This window comes from Catharus ustulatus, chromosome Z, assembly GCF_009819885.2.
Source record: "Catharus ustulatus isolate bCatUst1 chromosome Z, bCatUst1.pri.v2, whole genome shotgun sequence".
NCBI lineage: Eukaryota > Metazoa > Chordata > Aves > Passeriformes > Turdidae > Catharus > Catharus ustulatus.
The window spans coordinates 8972518-8995917 of NC_046262.2; the positions used below are offsets into that span (position 1 = coordinate 8972518).

The 23400-nt window shown below is 46.5% G+C and overlaps 1 protein-coding gene across 1 annotated transcript; it reads right to left on the minus strand.

The window, feature by feature from the left end:
• On the minus strand, window positions 1–23028 carry LOC117010743 (valosin containing protein). The gene is made up of 17 exons (XM_033085659.1): window positions 22875–23028; window positions 17918–18029; window positions 17379–17551; window positions 15507–15649; window positions 11705–11835; window positions 9891–10022; window positions 9389–9491; window positions 7516–7649; window positions 7122–7257; window positions 6174–6286; window positions 5395–5559; window positions 5165–5287; window positions 3897–4109; window positions 2305–2613; window positions 1325–1480; window positions 862–1016; window positions 1–458 (listed from the first exon to the last, which is right to left on the minus strand). Exons 1-17 carry the CDS (start codon window positions 22889–22891, stop codon window positions 353–355), a joined length of 2421 nt encoding a protein of 806 aa, XP_032941550.1. The 5' UTR covers window positions 22892–23028; the 3' UTR covers window positions 1–352.
• Between the last annotated feature and the right edge of the window lie 372 nt (window positions 23029–23400).

Consider the following 23400-nt stretch of genomic DNA (forward strand, 5'->3'; position numbering starts at 1 on the left):
TAGGGTTTTGTGGGATTTTTATTAATTTTTTTTATTATTTTTTTGTGGGGTTTTATTTTTTTTAATACAGGCTAGCGTTGTACCCTTGCTAAAGCTGCTGATTCTGCCACATAAACTAGAACAGAAATTTCTCAGAAATTAAGTCAGTTCCCCTCCTTGTTAATTCACTGTCTGCCTCCCAACCGAACACCGCTCTGGATTTGTGTTTGCAGAAAACATTCCTTGTACAAAGTCTGACGTGCGGCTACACTGTTCTGACTGAGGAATGAAGAAGCCAAGAGTCCACTGAACATTGGATTTTTCCCTGTACAACGTGGCCTGATGTGGAGTTTGGTCCACCAAGGACAGCGAGTTAACCGTAGAGATCGTCGTCATTGTCTTCGCTGTACACGTTGCCCCCGCTGCCACCTCCTGTGCCTTGGCTCGGACCAGCACCACCCTGGTTGCCTGATGGGAACCTGCATACAGCAGTGCAGGACAGGAGAGAAGAGAAGCTGTTAAAAAGCCTCCTCACAGCTCAGCACCGTTCCCTCCCTCCCATGCAAACCTCCAGTGACAACTAGGATGGGCAAGGAGGAATGGGATGAAGCCTTAGGGAAGGTCAAAGGGCCCATCGCTGCTGGTTGTCACTTGAGTTAAAGGAAAAAAGGGACTTCAGGAGCACCAATAGAGCAGTTACAACCAACCTGCAGCACAGCCTACACCCACCACGCTGAGTAGTGGTGCTCTACGCACCAAGTTGAATGGGAATGTGCAGTGCGAAAGAGGTTTGCTGCCCAGAATGCATCAGAAACCTGCCCCAGTGCTGTGCCCGGAGGTTTGGCTGAGCCACACTGCCCACTCCTCACACCCCACAGGTACCTGAAGCTGCCAAAGCCACGGCTCTGCTGTAGGGTCTGTGCAAACATCTCGTATTTCCTGATGTCATTGTCACTGACAGAGCGGCGAGCAAAGCGCATGGCCTCCTCAAAGTGATCCCTGCGGATCTCGGGAACCGGATCGTCCTCCTCCACCTCCTGCAGCAGGACAGAGGAACCAGCTGAGCTGTGTGCACAAGCTCCACGGGCCCAACAGCTGCTCAGAGCTTTCCCTCCCAGGTCAGGAGGCTCCCAACACCCTCCAAGGTGGGGGCTGGAGAGGTGTACATGAGTCAGGGCTGCAGAAAGCACCTCCTGAGCAATGCTGACCATGAGGCATCCCAGGAGGGTCCTCAGCCTCCCACGAGATGAGAACAAAGTGCTCCAGCTCCACGCTCTGCACAAGAGCCCACTCATCCCTGAGGATGACAGAGGAACACATCACACCTCACACGTGTCCCACTCACCATGGCAGAAGGGTTGGTCTGCCTCTCACGCTCTCGCCTGATCTCACTCTCGATGGATTCGCGGATGGCCAGTTTGCAGGCACGCTGGCAAATTTCTGTCAGGTCAGCCCCTGAGAAGCCGTTAGTCATCTTAGCCAGGAAATCCAGGTCAACATCCTAGAGAAAAATAAAAAAAGAGGAGAGGCCTTTCCTTTACACCTCACATCCTCAACTGAGAGAGTCGTGTCTTTAGACCCCAGGGTATCAAGGTGCTGCATTAACTATAGCAAATTTTGGAAAGATCAGCTGTTAAGATTCTGGTTTTCAGGAAAAGTTAACCACACACAAAAGCAGGCTACACTCCTCACACCCACCAAGGATCCATGAAGTGGCTGTAAATGCCTCTGCACTTACAGATTTAGGATATGACTTGCTCAGGTCTCAGCACGAGGAGTCAAGCCAAACACCATCAGACTGGAAATAGAGACGGGGCACAAGCAGACCAAGACAGCCGACCTCCTCCTCTCTTCCCCCAGTTCAGAGGGTATTACTGCAATCTCCTTTGAAACTAACGAAGCAAGCTTGGCATAAAAAAGGTTGGGCTCTCACTTCGTGTCTGTTTTACTTTGATTAACTTTCAGCTGTATTATTACCTCTTCCCAGGCAAGGGACACAGCTCTTACCTATGACAGGGTTCAGCAAAAACTCACTGCAATGACTCCTCTTCAATTTGTATTTCACACCTGTGTGTTCTACACTTAATCTTTTCCACCTCACCAAAATATGCTTTTCTGACCCCGCACTGTGAGCAGGACCTGATTATGTGACAGAGCTGCTGTGCCTGCAAACCAACTTCCAGCTTTGCTGACACCTAACCTCAGAGCTCCAGCTTCCTCTCCCATTCTACTATACAGATGAGCCTCCAATCCTCTGTGCTGTCCACAGCCTGTGAGCAGCACACAGCAAGCCCAAGCCAGAAGAAGCCAGAGTGCAGATCTTACCTTTGCAACTGGTGATTTCCTCAGATTGGCCTTAAGGATTGCAACCCGGGACTTCTCGTCGGGCAGGGGGATGTAGATGAGCTGATCCAGGCGTCCGGGGCGCAGGATGGCTGGGTCAATGATGTCTGGCCTGTTGGTGGCACCGATGATAAAGACGTTTTTCTTGGTGGACATGCCGTCCATCTCGGTCAGGATCTGGTTGATGACACGATCTGCAGCACCGCCGCCATCACCGATATTCCCGCCTCGGGCCTTGGCGATGGAGTCCAGCTCATCAAAGAAGAGCACACACGGGGCTGCTTGGCGAGCCTGCAAAAAGCAGTGGGCACCATTATTCCATGCTAATACTTCCCAACAAGGAGCATGCTGACTTCACACTAAGCCTTCCTTACCATTAACACAGCTCAGGAGTACCAGAAGCTCTTCACAAGGAAAGCTTGGAAGAACTGCTCCAGAGCACTCCCTTGCCATACAACCCCTCCATTAAATTCTCCTGAACAAGTTTGATTTCCTTTAAGTGGGGACATTGTGAACCAGGCAGAAAAGTAGTAACTCCAATGCCTAGAGTGAAAGATGGAGCCATTCTGCTGGACTAGAACTCTCCCTGCAAGACCTGAAGATGTTAACTGGTTATTCAGGCACTCGAGCAGGTTAGCTATACCCAATGGAAGGGAGGGATCCAATTGTTGTCTTCAGCTACCTAATGCACAGTTATAGGGAGCTCGATCTTTCTTTACAGTGTGCAGTGAAAGAAGGAAAGATCACAGGCACAAGGAGGTGCCTGCTGCAGCCCTGACTCATGCACACCTCTCCAGCCCCCACCGTGGAGGGTGTTGGGAACCTCCTGACCTGGAGACATAGCTGTGAGCAGCTGAGAAAATCCCAGTGAAAAATAAGGAAAAAAACATTGTTCACAATGAGGGTGCTCCAACAGCAGCAAACAGGCCCAGAGAGGTCAGAGATTCTCCACCTTCTACGTATGTCCAGAACTCAATGCACTGAGCTGATGAAATTTCAACGTTACCTCCCTGCTCTGGACAAAGAGCTGAACTAGACAATACCTGAGGTTCTCTCCCACCTAAATTTTTCTTCACTCTCCTGCCAACTTTTTTCTAGTAGCCCCTGACCAAAAGAGCAAGGATTCACAGGATAATCCATGCAGACACTTTCTGGGACAGGACATGACACTATGGGACAACTTAGCAGGAGCAAGCTTCTTTATAAACTGTGTATATTACAGGACAAGAACCCACAGGATATTCTGAAAATCTGTAGATGATGACAATTAATGAGGCATTAATCGAGGTTTCCAGGGGCGTGGAGCATTCATGCCCTCCTAACCACACCCTCTGCCAAAGGCACTGGGGAATTTATCATCCTCTACTGACAGATGCCAACTGCAGTCAGAGGAAAGAGTTTCAACAGCTATGTTATTGAAGAGGATTAATTCCAACACCAGAAAAGAGCTTCTCAGTGCAAGTGGGGAAAACACAGAACACACAAACAAGAACCAGTAAGACAGATGCAGTGGAGACAAAGCTCTGGGGGTATCTCAGTACAAAGATTGCACAGGGAGTGGGAGAAACACTTACCTTGTCAAAGATCTCGCGCACATTGGCTTCAGACTCACCAAACCACATGGTGAGCAATTCCGGCCCCTTGATGGAAATGAAGTTTGCCTGGCACTCGTTGGCAATGGCTTTGGCCAGCAGTGTCTTACCACAACCAGGTGGCCCATAGAAAAGAACCCCTTTTGACGGGGTCATGCCAAATTTGAGGAACTTGTCTGGGTGCTCCACAGGATACTGAAAGAGGAGAAAACAAAAACCTCTCATGATGAGCTACAACAGGCTACCTTGGAAGTATGGAATGGTTTGGGTGGGAAGGGACCTTCAAAACATCTCCAATTCAACTTCTCTGCCGTGGGAAGGGACACATATCTCTGAGCCAGTTTTAGTTTTACCAGAAGCACTACCTGAGATTTCTGGTGTATTAAACACACGATCCTGCCAGGTGCCACTGCAGTTTTTAAGTGGACACTGGCTTGGAAAGGTGCCTAAAACAACCTATTTACCTCTAGGAACTAAGTACAGTTCAGTACTTTCCCAAGTACCAGTTCAGTACTTTCCAGAACACTTAACCTCAGCTTCACTCTGCCCCAGCTCATTACCTAAACTATTTGCTCTGCTCTCCAGAGACAGCAAGGTATATGATGTGGGCCTTTATCCTCAGCAACAAGGTCATATGCAAGACAGGTGATGATTTTTAACATCAGAAAACTAGACTAAAAATTTAGATTATTTTATTCACAGACAGGATGTTTCTATACTGCCAGCTGAAAGCAGGACTGTATCAAACCCAAACCATGCCAGTGCAGACACCTGGAGTTTCCACAGACCATTTGTAACATTTTGTCCTGTTTTTTCCTTTATAGAGTGCTTCACAATTACTTCTCACCTGTCCCTGTGCTAAAGCTGATGGGGAGCCTTTCAGAAGCTCTCTGTACAAGCACCTTCATCCACTGCCTGGCAGATAAAGCTACCACAGAGAACGATTCTCAGCAGTGGTCCCACTGCTGGTCTCCACTTAAGAGGCAGAACTGTGGCTGTTTCTGCATGTTGCACAACACCCACATAAAATGTCACTGCAGACTCAGCTCAGGAAAACCTGATGCTGCTTCCCAGTACATTCCTCCCCAAGTTCACTAAGATGGAACAGCATGGTATTTACAGTCCATTGCAAGTAGATTCCATAAAGCCTCTGCATTTACTCTGTTTGCAGCCCAAACAGGCAACTGAAGATACTCTGGATTTCATATTTTTTATGCCAGCTGAGCAAAAAATCTGTTGTAAAGCCTTACCTGTACAAGCTCCTGGAGTTCTCTCTTTACATCTTCTAGGCCACCAATATCTTCCCAGGTAACTTGTGGCACCTCCACCACAGTCTCCCGAAGAGCAGAAGGGTTGCTCTGGCTCAGAGCCCACTGGTGTTAGAAGAAATGATATTATATGAATTTTAACATGTTACATTGGTTTACTTCAGAGAAGTAATTAATTGCACCCAGAAGAATGAGGGGCACTCCTGCATTACCCTGAAGTCATCCATAGTCACAGCCAGAGAGTTCATCACTTCAGCATCAATGGTTTCATCTTCTAGGTCTATGAGATCCATCTTCTTTCTGATAGCCTGAAGAGCAGCTTCTGAGCAAAGGGCAGCCAAGTCAGCACCAACATGGCCATGAGTCTCGTTTGCCACCTGAAAGCAGAGCACTGACCATGACTCACAGGAATACAAGCAAGAGCAACACGTGCTCTGGTCCCTCACTGGGAAGGGAGGAGAGCAACATCAGGGCTTTGCTGCACATTCAAGACAAGTGCTAACATTCAGGCAAAGACACTCTGCCTTCTACTGCCTATTAGAGATCCAATCAGCATTTGGAATTCAGATGGTGTGCAGAAAGGTAACCCTGAGGACTGTAGTTTTTCATTCAGGACAGAGATGACAGGAACCATCCAGCTTACAAGTGGTGCGGCAACACCACAATGCTCACCCAGCTGTGTGTGAACTTTTTCAGGGCTGCTGCACTTTTGAAGGCCATGACACAGCAAACGAATCCATTACAAAAGTGGCAAGGCACTTCCAGATTGGAATGATAAACATTGTTTCACTTAGCCATGCCATTCCTTACTAGTGAGGACTTTTGGTCACTGGTAAAGTGGTCAGAAGGAATCCCAGAGCTCACACATTCATGGACTCCCATGCTGTCCTAATGGAGCTATTGCACTTGTACAGTCAAGCCTTAACAATCCTTCCACTATGAAATGGAGCACTGGGAACAAGACAAGCTTTCCTAATAGCACACTACTCACCTGTTCCAGATCCACATCATCAGCCAGTTTCATATTTTTTGTGTGGATCTGCAGGATCTCCAGGCGCCCGGTGGCATCAGGGATACCAATGTCTACCTCTCTGTCAAAACGACCTGGGGAGTACAAGCACACATCGAACTGCTGATTCTGTGCAGCACAAGAGCTGCAGTTGCTGCCTCCTTCCGACTGTGATGTTTTCCACAAAATATCAGAAAATAACAGTTTTGGGTTTGCCTGTGGCATCTATCAGCACAGCAGAAGAGACAGACCAGAGAAGGAGGAAAGGAACTTTAGACACATTAGGCACTTAGGAAAAGTGAAAGTAACAGTAAGACCTTGGGATTACATAGCACAGATGATTGCCCATTTATTAACTTTTTCTGAGTTCCATTTTTGGGAAAATAGCCTTCACCTAGAACCAACATACCATGAGACATTTTTGCTTATTTCTACTTTGTGTCCTCGTCACAGGAGTCAAAAAATACTGAGAGATTCAATTTTTTAGAATTTTCACAGCATTACCCAAGTGGTGAAACAGGAAAATAGGGCATCACTGCAGTATTCACTAAGATATGTACACCTCTATTTTTCCTCCAGCCACAGCTGTTCATTAATAAAAGAAACCCAAATCAGGTAATTCACAGTCTTTTGCAATCTAATGCATGAATATCCCCTCAGGCATTTCCTCCTTAAGTGTGTCCTGAAATAGCTTCACCCAATAGAGGCTAGCACACTTTTCCCACTCCAAACTATTATTTTATTTCTACACATTCTCATCTAACATGGCACAGAAAATGCTGTGAGCCTGAAAAAGAATTTCTAGTCAGGAGCTGGAGACAAGTCAACTGTTTCTGTACCACACGTTCAGCATGACTTTCTGCTCAATCCTTACTGGACCCCTGTCACAAAGTGTGTGACACATAGGGAAGAGAGGGCAGGGGTGGTTACCGAATCGCCGGAGCGCTGGGTCGATGCTGTTGGGTCTGTTGGTGGCTGCCATGACGATCACATGTGCCCTCTGCTTCAGCCCATCCATGAGGGTCAGCAGCTGAGACACAATGCGACGTTCCACCTCCCCGTGTGTCTGTGGGGATAGAAAGCAGCGCTGAGATCAGCAGCCCCACAAGGAGCACAGCAGCCAGCTCTGCATCCCAGTTGGCGCATACAACAGCCACAAGATGGTAACAAATGTCACGAACTGTATCTGACTGTCCTCATGTCCAACTGAATTCAGGGGTTACAGAAATGCTGCTTTACCCTGTAGTGAAATGCAGAGACTCATGCCAGTTGCTACCAAAAAAAAAAAAGACATACTAATTTACCTCCTACAGGCTCTCTTTACCTTCTCTCTCTTAGGAGCAATGGCATCCAGTTCATCAATGAAGATGATGGCAGGAGCATTCTTCTCTGCTTCTTCAAAGGCTTTCCTCAGGTTGCTCTCAGACTCACCAGCCAGTTTGCTCATGATCTCAGGACCTAAAAAACAGCAATGCTGTGCCATTCAGAAGAGAGGCAGCTAGCCCCAAAAACACGCAGCTGAATTTTTTTAGTACAACATCCACACGGGACAAGCTATATTTCAAGCCAAAGCAAACACTATCAATCAAATTCACTAAATCTGCAGCTGAAAGGCAAGACCAGCATGCAGAATTAGTTTCTATCATTATTTTGATGTTTCCAGTTTACTCTAAGAGAATGCAGCACTAGTCAATGAGCTACCTTTAGCTGTCTCTTTCCTTACCCTATTTCACACTTGGTGAGCTTCTCTGCAATGTGCCACCACACACAGTTAATGCCAGTCCTAGCTTGCAAGAGAAGCAATCAAATTATAAGGTGATGAATTATCAGGATAGGGAAGGAAAAAGCTCTATGAAGCCATCTTTTGCTTACATTACACAGTTACACAATTACCTCTGTGTGATCCAATAAATTAGTTTTAAAAAGTCAAAACAACCAACCACAAACAAACAAAAACACAACCCCCACCTACTCTCAAAGGTTAAATACAAAATAAAAGCATGTAAACACACGAATCACAAATGGATGGAGAGCATTTCCCCAACATCTACAACTGCTGAACTAGTTCAGGTTTAAAGACTTACTCTGTTTTTACAGATTTTGCTATCACACTGATGGCACTGGTAATGAAGGGAAAATATGTTTCTAAAGGATCCAAGAAAAATAAACCTGACTCTCGGGCATAAAAGCTGCCAGGTGCAGAGACACAGCTGTGGGCAGGTGCTCTGAGTATTTCATTACAGGTAACTCACCAGTTCTTATCAGTTCTGTCTACAGCACTGCCTGCAGCTCCAGATTGGAGCCAGCAGGCAGCGAACGCTAACTCTGACAGGGTTATTTTTATTATGCAATAGATGTACAAGCATCTACAGAAACGGCTGGTGCATTAGCATTCAGTGACAGCTTCCACACACTTGAGGAAGGATATGATGGGATGACATATGGCTAAAATCAGCCCATTTACATCCACTATTTTGAGATAAAAGCAAGTCCCTAATCCTACTGCTGGTCACTGCTGTGCTGTGTTATACTGTCGTTTGCTATCACTGTCACATGATTGAAATCAGAGAAGAAAAGGTGCATTCTTTCGGTAAAAATGTTCCCTTATTCCAGCACCAACTAAAATGGAACAGGAAAGTATTGTGCAAAATTCAGAATCTGGTCCTGACTAGGTGTCAACTAGCAGCCACCTCAACTGCTACTGATGAGAGTTATCAATAGGAGTTCTGTCACTTGTAGCTAAGTCCAAAGGATCTCATTATAGTTTTCAGGCAAGTTCCTTCCAAATAATGTACTGTGAAACAAAAGAGGTCTTTGTGCTTTACTTGAGGGGAAAGAGGAATCCACAGCAGCACCTTCTTTTCTGAATGGAATACGGTGGGAGCAAAGCCAGAAGCCCTGCCAGTTCTGCCTTCACCAACAAAAATGGACAGGCAGACAGACAGATGCTGAATCCCTGTGTCTCAGCACAATCTTCCAAGCACTCTGCTACAACACAGTCGAGCTTCAGGGAAGTACCAGTACTGATACCTCCACACAAAGGGCTTCCAAATGTCCCCAGAGGCACACTTGAAAGAGGTAAGGAAGGATGTCAGGAAGACAGCGCGGCTCTACAAGCCCTATTAACACCATTCTTACCGTAAGATGGACAAGTGAGCCCACAGCAGACCTGGGGCCAAAGTAGCCACAAAACTTACCGTTGATCAGGAAGAAGAAAGCCCCGGTTTCGTTGGCCACTGCTCGGGCAATCAGTGTTTTACCAGTGCCAGGAGGCCCATACAGCAGGATCCCACGTGGAGGCTGAGGACAAAGGCAAGCGATTTAGACTACTTAAGCAGCTTCACAGTGAATTTGTAAGCATTTGATAATGCCAGTCTGAAATTGTGATGTAAACTCATGCAACAGCTGCCATGTCAGCATTGCTATCAACACCCTTACTGTTTCACACAACACACAACAGAAACCTTGCCAGTAACTGGCAGTGCTGATTCAAAGCATCACTCTGCTTTACAAGCTGACAGAGTTTGTGTCTCTGTCAAGAACATGTAAGCAAGCACCTTCCAAACGCTAGCATTAAAAAGAAACCCCAAAAAAACACACCACAAATTATTTGTTCCCCTCTCCAATACCTCCTAAATCTGTTGTGGAGAGACATCTCCCAGGGCAAGCCCACTTATCCATCTGCACATGGGGACGTACCTTCACCCCTATGGCCTTGAAGAGAGCAGGATGTCGGAGGGGAAGTTCCACCATCTCTTTGATTTGAGCCAGCTGCTTCCGGCACCCACCAATATCATCATAGCCCACTTCATTCAGCGACTCCTCTTCATCCTACCAGGAGGAAATACATCAAACATCTGAGTGAAAACAATAGTTCAACAACCCTCCCAGTCTACAGAAGCCGGGAATATGGCTTTTTAGGCACTTCTTGCCTGTCTTGAGATTCTCCCTTTCAAGTCTTCCTCATGTCTTCTATAATTGTTTCTCAGCTCCGTCTTCCCCAGACATACAAAGAGAATTGCCTGCACGTACTCAGACTTCGCTGAAGCCCACCCTCTGGCATGACAGCCTCTGCTGCCTGGTTCCCTACAGACTCTAGCACAAAACAAGCTCTGTGACTCTTTGATGGGGCTAATGGAAGTAACAAGAGACAATGTCAGTATAAAACAGACTTACCCCTTAGAGTAAATGCTGTCTAACTATTTGGCATATTCTATTTGCCAGTAACTCAGGAGCAGTGTTACCTTTTGAGATTGACTCCAATTTAGCATAGAATATTAAGGTCCAGATATATGGATAAGATCAGTTCTAACCAACTCTTCCTTCACAGTATCCATTCATTCAGCTGTCCAAGTTTTTACTGGCCTCAGTTATTTAGGCCACGCTAAAATAATAACATAGCCTGGAATCTCACAGGGGCTCAGTTCGTTTCACCTCCCTCAACCAGATCACTCAGGGACTGGACCTAACAAGCACTGAAGGTCTCAGTTTTGGAGACTTCTGTCCTCTCTGGGCTCTGCATCAGGACTGGAGGAAACATTTTTCCAAGAATCTACTAGGAATTTCCTTTGAAAACACCAGTTTATGCTGTGTCCAGTCATGTCCGTGGGTATAGCTCTCAGAAAAGCCTGTCATCTATCCCTTCCCATCAGGCAGTTGCCAGTAGGCCTGTCCCTTTGCCTTGACTTCTCCAGGCTGCATCATCCCATGACTGCAGTCCTTCCTCCTTCATTCTTGGTCTCCAGGTCCTCATAATTTTGGTGGTCTAGGCTGAACTTACTCCTCTCTATCTCTGCCGTAGCCTGAAGAGGCCAAGTGGGATTCATGGAGTGCCCAGGTGCAGTCTCACAAGGGTCACAGAGGTGTTTTCCAGAGGGCAGCTAACAACAAACCAGTACTCACACTACTTGCAGGCAGGAAGAGGTACTTATTCTATGAAGTACACACCCACCTTAGCTCATTTCCCTGAGATTTCCTACTTGGTACAGCAAGGCTGCCAAGACCTGTCAGACAAGTCCCTCAGGCAGACACAAGGTTGCAACATTCAAGGCTAAACACCTTATGGGGAATTATTATTTTTTTATGTAAACCATTTGTAAACATAATTTCTCTCGAAAAAGTACCTGTTACTTTCTTTTTACATTTCATGAAATTTAGCACCATTGTAAACTCTCTCTGCTATGGATCAAGGGAACACTGGAATTAAAAGATGCACTCAAACACAGTGTGAGGTATCTGGAAGCAGACGCAAAGCAGCTGCTGCCAAAGCATGGCATCTCATCAGCAAACCTACCCCCTGGTGCTTTCAGCATATGAGGAGGACACTGAATACCTTTCTCTGACTACCTTCAGCAGCAGCTCGTCTCCTGAAACCAGAGTTTCTGACCATTACATTCAGTAGACAAAATGTTGAAAGAGGAACTGCAAACACTGTTGCCTTCAAGCTCTGTCCCAGAAACAGGCTTTGACAGAGGAGGTCCAGCAGGAGAATGGCATGGCAGGATTCTGCTCACCTCCCGTTTGATGGGCTCTCCCTCACAATGGATCACTGTGTCTGGAGCCACTATGCAGTACGGGCTTGGGTCTGTCTCCACCACTTTGAACTCCACTGCACGCATCCCTCCACGCACCAAGAAGATGTCACCTGTAAAATCCCACATGTCAGTGGCCTGTTGCAACCCACATCTGCAAAATGTCGATCCCTGTACAACCAGCAGCCCCAGAGTTTAGGAAGTAGGTCACACAGGCAGACACTGTGGCATTTATAACTCTCCTTTGCATGTTAAACTCAAGAGCTGCATCCACTGCAACAGCCCAAGCACTGTTTCAGTTCTCAAATTTCATCCAGTAAAACCCAAACAATAGAAAAGAATACCCTGCCAAATACAAAACACAAAGGCAAGAAATCACTTTTTTTTTCTGTTCAGTTACAATTTAATATTTTGTAGAAGAGGCAAAAAGCCCTAACTTAATAAAAATCTATTTTGAATTTATTCTAACTAGCTGCTAGTAGTTATAACTGTTTGTGTCCAGAAGCAGAATAATATATAACACTGCATCTCCTGGGTGACAGAGTCTGGATGACCTGTGTCTATAGTGTACATTCACCTATGGTACAACAGAAGTGTTAGGAACACAACCGCAAAAGTGTGTTTGGTTTTCTACTCACCTCCCCAATTACTCCTTAAATTGCTCTGAAGCACTGAATTTAGTCAGGGTGCTGGTATACAGCTGGAATAGAGTTACAGTAATTTCACGACTATAAGGCGCACCTCGGGGCCGGCAAATTTTGCTACTTTATACATTATGTAAGGCACACCGGACTGAAAGGCGCACTTTTTTTTTTTTTGCAGCGAGGATGCTCGGTGCCCGCAACAAAGTAATGAATTAGTAACAGAGTCGCACAGTTGCGGGGTTTACTGGCTCGGCCCCGCTTGGGGCTGCTGCTGGTACTGGGCACCTCTGCCGCTTAGCAGTGCTGGGAGCCCATGCCGCCCTGGCGCTCTGAGCTGTGCTGTGATGCCGTAAGCGCAAGCTGTGCCGCGATGCCGGCAGCCCGTGCTGCCCTGGTGTTCTGAGCTGCGCTGCGATGCCGTCAGCCTGAGCCGTGCCACGATGCCGTAAGCGCGAGCCGCGTCGTGATCCCACCGGCGTGTGCTGCCCCGGCGCTCCAGGAGCCTGTGCCACAGCACCCCCATCACCACAGGAGCTGTGGGCCACAGGAGTTGTGGTCACCCCGAGCCAATCCGCAAGCCGCGGCACGGGGGTCCTGCAGCTCCCACTTCCAGGGCAACTTTGTCCATTATATAAGGCGCACCAGACTATAAGGCGCACTTCCAGGTGTGGACCAACATTTTACTGAAAAGGGTGTGCCTTATAGTCATGAAATTACTGTAATTTTCTCCCTAGCAGCTGTTTCAGTGCAGTGTTTTGGTTCAGTATGAGAATAATGTTGATAACACCCTGATGTTTCAGTTGTTGCTCAGCAGTGCTAACCCTTACTCAAGGACTGTGCAGTTTCCTATGCTCTGCCAGGGAGCAGGTGTGCAAGAAACCAGGAGGGAGCATGGCCAGGAGAACTGACCCAAAGTGCCCAAAGGGATACTCCATGACATAGAACATCATGGCCAGTGTATATACTGTGGGGATTTCACTGGGAGACATCACACACTGATGAGGGACAGGCTGGGCATCATTCAGCATGTGGTGACCAACTGTCTCAGGTGTTGTGCAACACCTGTCTTTTTGGGTTTCATCTCCTGTCTTTTTCATTACTATTATTAATATTGTTATTATATTTTACCTTGTTTCAATTACTAAAATGTTCTTAACTCACAAGTTTTTCCTTTTTCCTGATCTGCTCCCCATGCCACAGCTGAGTGGGGAATAAGTAGCTGTTTGCTATTTAGTCACATGCTAGGATCAAAGGACAACAGTCATTTTTGGCAGCCAACATGGGGACAAAGGGTAGGCACAACAAGAGATCTGAGCAGAGCGTGTTAAGCCAAATTTGTTACATGCATTCAGTACAGAATAGCAGCTGGTGACGGTGTTTATTCATGCTTGTTCTCAGGGTATGTTTTTTAACACCTCACTCAGTGTAGGTGTCCCCCATAGTGAGGTTTATTGTCCTTGCTGCCTGGGCTAAGGTTATCTTCGTATTTCTCTTTGCAGTAGTGACTTATGATCCGATGGAATCACTGCTCCTGAGACGAATATGAGCAGTGAACTGAGCACTGCCATCCGCTGCACTTCGGGAGCCATCCACTGGGAACTACTGGTAACTGCACCTTCTGACATCTCCCTCCCGATGTCTTCCCATGCTGGTTACAGCAGCATCTGAGCATTATAAAGATTTTTATTATCCTTTCAATACAGCTGAAGCTAGCCTGGTTCTTATCACAGGACTTCCTGAGTTGGAAGGGACCGATGGGGATCACTGAGTCCAACACCTGGTCCTGCACAGGACAGCCCAAGGGACCGCACCATGTGCCTGGCGGTACTGTCCAAATGCTTCTGGAATTCTGGCAAGCTTGGTGCTGCGGAACAGCACATTGCTGTAAGTGATTCTGGTCTTGCTTAAAGTGAATGTGTTTAAGAACATCACCCAGAGGGTAAGGTGTCCAGGCCATTGACCACCTGAAACATTTTGGAATTTCACTTCTGACCAAGTGCAGAATCCTGAAAAACTAGTAAATATGTGGAGAAAGGTATACTGTCATGCAGGCAGTTCCAGAGAGACACAAATCACTACAATGTGCTGGGATCTGGTCCATATTCTTCTGTACTCCTAGAGGAAAAAAAGGTCTTTGGATCTGATGACAAAACATCAGGCTCTGGCTACTCCAATCCCAGGGACAGGCAAAGCATGGTTTTTAGAAGGTGTATTGCATTTCATATCATGTACCAACCTCTGGAAAATCAAATGATGCAATGGACTGCTCACGACTACATGAAGAGCAAAGGTTGGTGGGACCAGCATACTTTGCTACACATATTTAGCAAAAGCTACCTGGTGACTGGCCCTCCCCAACCAACACTTTTACACATTGCAGAAGGAGACAAAGTTTCTGTAGTGCACATAAAAAATATGCTGGGATAAATAGCCTGGGTCACTGCTGCCTCAGGCAAAGGCAAACCCATGCATGGCTCTGCTTTTCCACACATGGTTTTGCTGTTCCTCAAGGACCTGGGTGCACTTCATGTGTGATGTGGAAGGATGGAGAATTCCAGCGTACAGGTCAAAGTGATTTGATTTTACGGGAGAGTAAGAAATTAACTAAATTGCATGATGTTAATTGTTACATAATGCTCATATGATCACTTCTATGGCAGCTATACGCACTCCACAACATCCAGCATCTGACAGCAGCCAACTCCACCACTCAGATGTGGAGATCTGAACCTGAGTCCCCTTCAACTACCACATTATGAAGGATGGACTCTGATGAAACTAGGTAAGTACAACATACACACAACCAACGGATTAATGTGCAGGCAACTAACTAATTACATCACATGGTAGTAACTCAGGCTCAGGTGGAATTTGGGAGAAAATCTCATTAAACTTTCTGATGTTCTGCCATCTCATATAGCTTTCAAAAATGCAGGAGAACTACCAAATTTCTCTGCCAGCCAGCAGCAACAATCCTTCAAGATGACAGAAAATTTAAATCACCACTAGCAAAATCTCTCCCTACAGATGCTGGTCTAATGCTTAATGGAGATCTGCGCAGGGTTCTAGAAATTCTCTATATTTAGTCTCAGGACTAACATACTTGTGGCTGTGAGGACTTCAGCGACAGGCATTATTACCTTTCCTGATAGGTCTGTAAGCTTCCAAGAAGTAGGGCTTGAGATAGACCTCAAAGAGATTCCCTGTGATCCCTTCTACTGTGTCATCAATTGGCAGCACGTGGATACGTTTGCCATATTTCACATCTGGGCAAGGCTGGATGCTGCAAAAAAAGAAAACTTCAGTTAGCCACATTCAATTAGCTAGACTTGCCCCCCAGTGTTACAAATGGACAAGAGACATGCCCCTTCCCAGGAAAGAACATCCAAAGACCATCAACAGCCCTGGTGAGACTTCCTACTCACACAGGAATACTTCAATGCTGACAAGGCAAAAATCATACCCATCAAGAGCTAGTCTTTACAGCACACACCTTCACTCCTTTCAGTCCTGTTCAAGACCACTGGAGAGTTTAAGAGTTTATTCCTACTGTTTTGCAGACACCCTCAGCACATTCACACATGTCTAATGCAGCCTAAAGACCTGTAACCTGTGACAGTCACGAGGTAGCTTTTATTTCAACAAGCTACAGCAGAAGCAGCTGCAAGGAAAAAGTAAGCTGGGGAAAACTCTTTCTTACTACGGTGCCCAGAGTCCCTATTGCTGACAAACCTGATTACACGCAAAGGCTCTCTCAGTACCAACTGGGGGTAAAGACACCTTTGCAGCCAGGTGTCAGTCCCACTTCCTGAGGGCTGACAATTACGTTAAAGACTGAAAGCACTTTCCCCTTTTTAAATATGTGCTACTGTTATTATTTTGCAGTGTAGCATAACAGTCTACTGTAGCAACAGCTCAAAGTATCCAGCTGTGGCAGAAACCGGCTTCACCAGTTAAGAAAAGCCATGGAACTGCAGTTAAGCATGCAGCTTTTCATATGCGACTTTTGTTCGAGACTCTTAACAGATTCTTTTACCACATGCATTGCAGAGAGGACATAGCAGAATGAAAAAAATTTGACAGACCACAAAGAGCAAGAGATTAGCACATAAATCTAGATTCTGGCAGAAACCAGGACACAGTAACTCTATAAGCAGTTAAAGATTGGCAAGAAAAACTTCGAGGGCAAGCGTGTTATAATTCCCTGACCTCACAATGAGTGAAGACAATTGGTTACACATTTGGGAAGCTGAGAACCACTACAGACACAGTGCTAACAGAAGATGAGAGCATGGGTTAGCATGCTAGAAGAGACTCCAATAGAAATCTCACATCAAGTTAAAGTAAGAATTCATCTCTACTTTAAATCCAAAGACACAAAGCACCCTTCTGAATTACAGCAGTGTTTAAAACTCACGTTTTTAGTGCTAGAGAGATAGGTGGAACACCTTCATTTCTCCCATCTACTAAGTTTGTACGAAGCACATCTTGCATTTAAAAATTATTACAGATATCACTTCAGAAACTCTGATGTCAGAACCAGGCTCTCATTTTCTCAGCGATAATGCTCAGGAAGAGAAGATGTTAGCCCTCCCTTATTTAAACCTGCAAACTACCTTTTTTATGTTCAGGAAATGCTCATGTGCTACCGTTCTACCCTCTCCCATCACAGAATGGGATTTGTCTCCTGTAAGTAGAGATCCGTATTTCCAAGTTTTTAAGGTAGTAAAACCTAATGCAAATCATTTTATGATTCTACTTCCTGCGAGTGCTGCACAATAAAATCCCTGCAACATTTTTTAAGGATTCATAACTTAAAAATTATTTTTACAGCAAAAACTGGAATATAAACCTCCTTGCAGGATTTTTAATCTTGCTATTCGGCTGCTCCATTTTTTTCTAGCATTCATTTCTAACAGGCTGTAACTTGTTTTTGTAACAGGGCAGCTCAAATACTATGAGATAATGTGTGATGCTGCTAATGTCTTCCACAGGCAACACTGTGTCCTCACCTGATCACATCACCCAGGCGGACTCTCAGGTTGTTGCGAACAACCCTATTCATGCGAATCTTCTCATCTGAGCAGGTATCATCTGACAGAACAATGCAGACTGCTTCTCTCCTCTTCTTTCCTTTCAGCAGGACAGTGTCTCCTCTGAACAGCTGCAGTTCATCCATCTTTGCCTATAAACAGCAGTGTTAGAACAAGCTTTTGAAAAAATAGGAATTCAAGCATTTGAAGGAGAGTTATTTGACTTTGGAAATTACACCTTGGAAGTGATACACTACATCCAGAGGACAGAGAATCTTACTACAGTTGTATAGAGCTAATTCTGAAACCAGAGGAAGGGCACAAACTCAACTGAATCCTACAAACTGAAGCTCAAAAAACATATTATCAAGGAGAAGTGTCAGAAAACAAGAGTGGTAGCAGCTGTAGCTTCCAACACAAACACTGGTACTCATGTTGTAAAGCTACATTTCAAGTTAATAGACAGCAACAACTTGCAAATTACCAGATGAAATGCTTTGCCTCTACAGATGACGCACCTGGGACAGTGACACAACACTGTTGTCTTCATTGATGGCTTCGTCAACAATTAACCGATTGGGCCTGTTCTTCTGCTTCAGGATAGCAGTGGATAAGTCATCGGCCTTAGAGCTAGGAGAGAAAACACAACTGATGAGCCTGAGTGATACTGGCCCTGTCCAGCCACCCCCCTTTTCATCTCCACGTTCCACAAGTTTCTTTGTTGTCTTTTATACACTGTACTTGCTCGTAGCACAATGGAGAATATCACTTTCCAGGGACCAGTCTGCAGGAGCTCAAGGGAGGATGTTTCCTGTCAGTAAATGGAACTATGAGCTTCCAATGGATACAGCTATGAAGCTATCTATGAAAAGAAGTGGTCAGTGAGATGTTGCTGACTGTAAGATGTTTTGCCTCAATGAATTAGTCAGACTCATCTGAAATCACATGTAACTGCTGCCAACAAAACAAAAGTTGAAGTCTAGTTGGTGTCAAATCCCAGATAAATAGGGGCATTAAAGGACAATGCTGCAGCAACCCTGACAGGAAGAGTTGTAAGAGTTTAGCCTGTCGAGGTTTGTTTGTTAAATCTAGCAAGCTGTAGAAATACTCAAGTGCTCATAGAAAATTATTTTGTATTGGATTTTTTAAGCTCTTTTCTATAATACCTTCTCAAAAGTCACTGAGGCTCTGGCCTACAACACCACAAGAAATATGAGAGATAATTCATTTGCCCTGACAAAGTAGAGCAAGTAAAACATCAAGGAAATTGAAGAAGGGTAAATTAACTGTTCTCCTTCAAAATCCAATACAGCACACAATTCACTCTATGACAGAATATGAATTGGAACCAGTTCATTCTTGAGGAGCTCTTGGAAGCTGTACATCAGCAACACACAACAGTGGTGGAGTGCTGTAGCTTCCCCCAGTGGGCTGATTACTTTCTCCAAGTATGTGTCTGTGTCAATATTCAAGGTCAGAAGAGAAAACCTTGCATAGTCAGACTTGATTCTGAAAGAAAATAAAGAAATAAAAGTCTTCCCTTGACCTAAGCAAGCAGGCAAAGCATAGGGAGCTTTGTGGACAATGGCAGCAGTCATAACTTTGGCACCATCTCACCCTTTCAGAGACAGAATGATGAGAAGAAACAAAACCTGGAGTGGAAATGACAGCACTTGGCATGTTCACTGCATTTTTAAGAGTCCCTCAGAGAGGGGTGACATACCTATGGTGTGATGTTACTCAGGTCCCTCCCCACCTCAAGACACAAGCTTTTCCAAGACAGGCTACACAGTGCTGGCTCCCTTCTCTGACGTGTAAAAGGGGAAACAATACCAAACAAGCCCATGAGAGCAGCCAGCTTTGCTTTAAAAGATTTTTCAAACTTCCCTTTAACACTAGTAGCACAGGAAATATTTTGCAAAGAACAGGCAAGTGAACAAAGTGAACGAGTTTTAAGTGAACAAAACAAGTTGTAAAACATGTTCTTTCCTGGACTGCCAGAACGATTGAAAGTTACCTTTTTTCCTCTCTCTATTAAAGGGTGAAAGAGGTAAGACATTGCAAATCTATTGTCTGAGCCAAAAAAAAAAGACACAATAAAGGCTGCTGGATACGAACTGGAAAGGGCTCATGAATTCCACAGTCAATCTAAAAATGTGGTCTTGTTGTGAGTCCTAAAAAGTCTGCAATTTCCAAGAAAACTTAGAGAGTAGTAAGAAAACTCAAAAAATACATTATCAGTGCATTAAAAAAACAACCTACTTGAAGGACTTTGCCTCCTCATTAGCTACCAGCCACTGGAAACTAACACAGCAAATAGATTTCAAGATTTCAGCTGAGGGACACACAATACTCGTTATTTGGGTAATTCAGAGTGTGACTGTAACTCCTTCCTCTGCACAGAAGATGTGAATCCCAAGGCCTTTTCATAAGAAACCACTGTCAGTTTGGCTACTTGAACTGTTGCCGAAACTAAATGTCTGTCTCTTGGCATGCAGGGACTGCTATTACAGCCTGAAAAACAGCCTGGAGCACCAGCTCAAAAACCAATGGTAAAGGAACTGGGTAACAAGTGGAAGCTTTTCAATCAACACTGCACAGAAAACAAAAGCTGCAAAAAACTGGAGAGAAAGTTTGGATAACTCCTGACATACAACAGTGCAGAAGAACACAGCTAGAATCCACTTGGTTCTGCTAAATGAGACAAGTTTTAGTATGGAAGAACTGAACCTACAGTTCCCTAAGAACTGAGGGCTGGATCAGTGTCAGATACACTCAGAGCGATCGAAAAGGATTGGAGGCATTAAAAATGGAATAAAAGTGTCCAAGAAAGAGCATCCAGAGAGCTGAGTTGCAGGGTCAGCTTCAGTGCTCTGACCCCACAGTTCCGCAGAGGAAAAAGCATAGGTGCTACAAAATTACATGTCAGCTAGGCAAGGAAATGATGTTTCTCCTGTAAGGGTAAGGTTTAGACAGACAACCACTACCCCTCTTTCAGCGGCAATTTACAATATTGTTACAATCACCATTTGCCCTCATTGCATCTCTCCAGGGGTTCATCGTGCTGCAGCTGAAATAACAGGGAAAAAGTTATCTGCGCACCTCAGCCACACTCAGACAAACCCAAACATCTGTGGGAAGGAGAGCAGGAACAGAAAATACCAAGCAGGAAAGCCCAAGGCATGGGTTGGGACTCTCTCCTGCCAACCTTCCCACTTCTGCTGGGAAACTTCAGGAAAGCACAGGGACAGAAAGGTAACGCAGACAAATTTTAAGGCTCCTTGATGAGCTTCTGGTCAGAGACTGCACAGTGGAAACCCCCAGATCACCATCCTGACCCCCCACTTGTCAGCTCCCTCACACTTTCCCTCTCACCCCTTTCCTTCCCTGACTTAAAGAGAGAAAATGAACACAAAACGTAGTTTTAGAGCTGTTTTGGAATTAAAAGGAAATTCAAGGTCTGTATTAAGCTGTCCCTAGACAGAAGCCAGAAGCGAGGACACAATCACCAGCACAGCAAATGGCCAAGCTTGCACATAAAGTGCAAGCCATCTGTAAAACTGAAGCAAATATGTACTAGCCCTAAAGGTCAACCATAACAGGTTCTCTCAGCCTCCTTTTCTCTCTCAGTAAAGCAGTTCAACAGCCCCATCTTACACATAGGAGAACCAGGGGGACTTTCTACACCTTACAGAATCACAGAACATCCTGAGCTGGAAGGATCTATCACGATTATCAATTCCAGCTTCTGGCCCTGCATAGGACAGCCCCAAGAATCACACTATCTGCCTGGGATCATTGTCCAAACACTTCCTGAACTCTGCCAGGCTTGGTGCTCTGACCACTTCTCTGGGGAGCCTATTCCAGTGACCGATACCTTCAGAATCAATCTTTTCCTGATATCCAACCTAAACCTCCCCTGACACAGCCTCATGGACTTAACTGCACTACTTGGTGGCTTCTCTCTGTGTCAGAGCTCCCCTCATTCACCAACTGATAACGCCCAGAGGCATCACAGGGGAGGGTATGAAGAGCCAGAGCAGAAAGTAATATCAATTAGTGATCCTTCTGAAAACGATAAGCAACCTCCAAAGCCCCACTTAAAGGAAGGAAACGAGTGTTCCTTCAAGTTGGTGCCAAAATAAACCAAAAAGTCACTTCCCAGAATGATTCAGCTGCAGCAACGAAAGTGAAATCAGCCATAACTTCTGCACACTGCTGTGACTTTTTACCACCATCCTTATGAAATCACTTGCCAGATAAAACCCATGAGCAATTTCTTACCAATCTGAACATCTGATTTACAGACTGAATTGCTTTTTCCAGGTTGGTATCAAAGAAAAAAAAAATAAAGTCATAAAACGTTTTTATCTCCAAGTTAAGTGTCTGAGGTATATGGTGACTGCAGACACTTACTGAAACAAGACTACCATGGGGGGCGTTTAGACCATTACGCAAAAGCCAAGTTTTTAACACTGTTTCATACAGGCTGGGAGAGGAAAACAGGATACCACACTCCCTTAGCTTTTGGAATGCTACTTGCCATGCTGGGGCTCGGTTCAGCAAGATGGCTGCCAGCAGCAGTGACAAAAAATGGCATCTAAAAAGTAACCGTGATCCAGCAGCAAAATAACTTTTGCTGGTTCCTGCGTGGGTGAGAAGAACTTTGCTGAAGTAGAAATCCCTTTTTAAAAACACTGTTAACCTCGCCCAGCAGCACAAACGGAGTTTGGGAATGTCACTTCCACAGCAGACAGGAATGCCTGGTACACCTCGCTGGAACTGACCCGTCAGGACCAAGCAGGTTTAGATTCCAGGAGTTACAAAAGAAAAGAAAAACATACTCAAAGAACACCAAAAGGCACCAAAAGGGCCTCCAGTGAAGTCAAAAAGTCACTTCAACTATTCTTGGATTGGGAAAATTTATCTTTGCATTCTATTTTACTCCGCTCAAAATGCACGTGGGCTGCGTGCAGACACTGTTACTCATTCCTGAGGAGCACGGAAGATGATCCTCAGCCTGTAAGTGAGTAGAGCCAAGAAGAGTGAGGCAAGACACCCGAGACGGAAACACCGCCGACGGCCTCGGCCATGCCCGGCACAACATGTCTGCCTCGGCCAGCGCCGAGTCACCCGCCAGCCCCGGCCCCAGGGCCGCTGCGAGCAGGAGGAGCCCGGGACGGGTCTAGAAAACAAAGCCCTCCGTAATTCAGGGCCCGGCGGGCGGGCGGCCCTAGGCCCGGCCGTGGCACGGCGGGAGGCCCGGCCCGGCCTCGCCCCCCCGCCATGACTCGACACTTCCCGGCGAGGCCCGGCCGTGGCGGGGCGGAAGGCGGGAAGCGGCTCATCCCCGTTCCGGCGCCGCCTTCGCCCGCCTGGGGCGCGCGGGCCGCCCCGGGTGAAGCGGGCGGGCCGGACCGGGCCCAGGCCGCGGTGGGGCCTAGGCCGCGGGGAGGCGGCGGGGCCCGCACTTACTCGGATCCCGAGGCCATGGCGCTGCGGGGAGGGGGCGAGGGGCGGCGGACGGCGGCTCCTCGGGGCGGGCGGGTGCTCCGGAGAGTCGCGGGGGTCGCGGGCGGCGGGCGAAGGGTTCGGGGCGTCCGCGCTGGCTGAGCCTCAGCGCCGACTCATCGGCGACGGAAGCCCCGCCCACGCCGCCTCGCCTGCCTAGCAACAGCGTGCGCCGGCCAATCGGAAATTCCGGCCGGCCGCCGCCTCGGCCAATAGGAAAAGGCGAAAAAAAAAGTCCGAGGGCTCCGCCTAAGCCACGCCCCTCCGTGTTCTCTGGCCAATCGTCATCAGCCAGGCGCCACTTCCTGCAGCCAATCGCAGTGCGACTCTGTCTTCGAGCGACAGCTCCCGCGCGGCCAATGGCGAAGAGCCACCGACGGGAACATGAGGGAAGGAAGTCCCGCCCTCTCAGCCGCTGCTGATTGGGCAGCGTCCGAGGGCAGGGCCAATCAGAAGGGGAGTGGTGCGCACGCGCGCCTCTTCCCGCCAC

Coding starts and splice junctions, on each gene's coding strand:
- LOC117010743 (XM_033085659.1), bottom strand. Junction 17,552..17,917: donor GTGTTGTGTCACTGTCCCAG/GTGCGTCATCTG, acceptor TGCTGTTTATAG/GCAAAGATGGATGAACTGCA. Junction 4,110..5,164: donor AACTCCAGGAGCTTGTACAG/GTAAGGCTTTAC, acceptor CTCCTCTTTCAG/TATCCTGTGGAGCACCCAGA.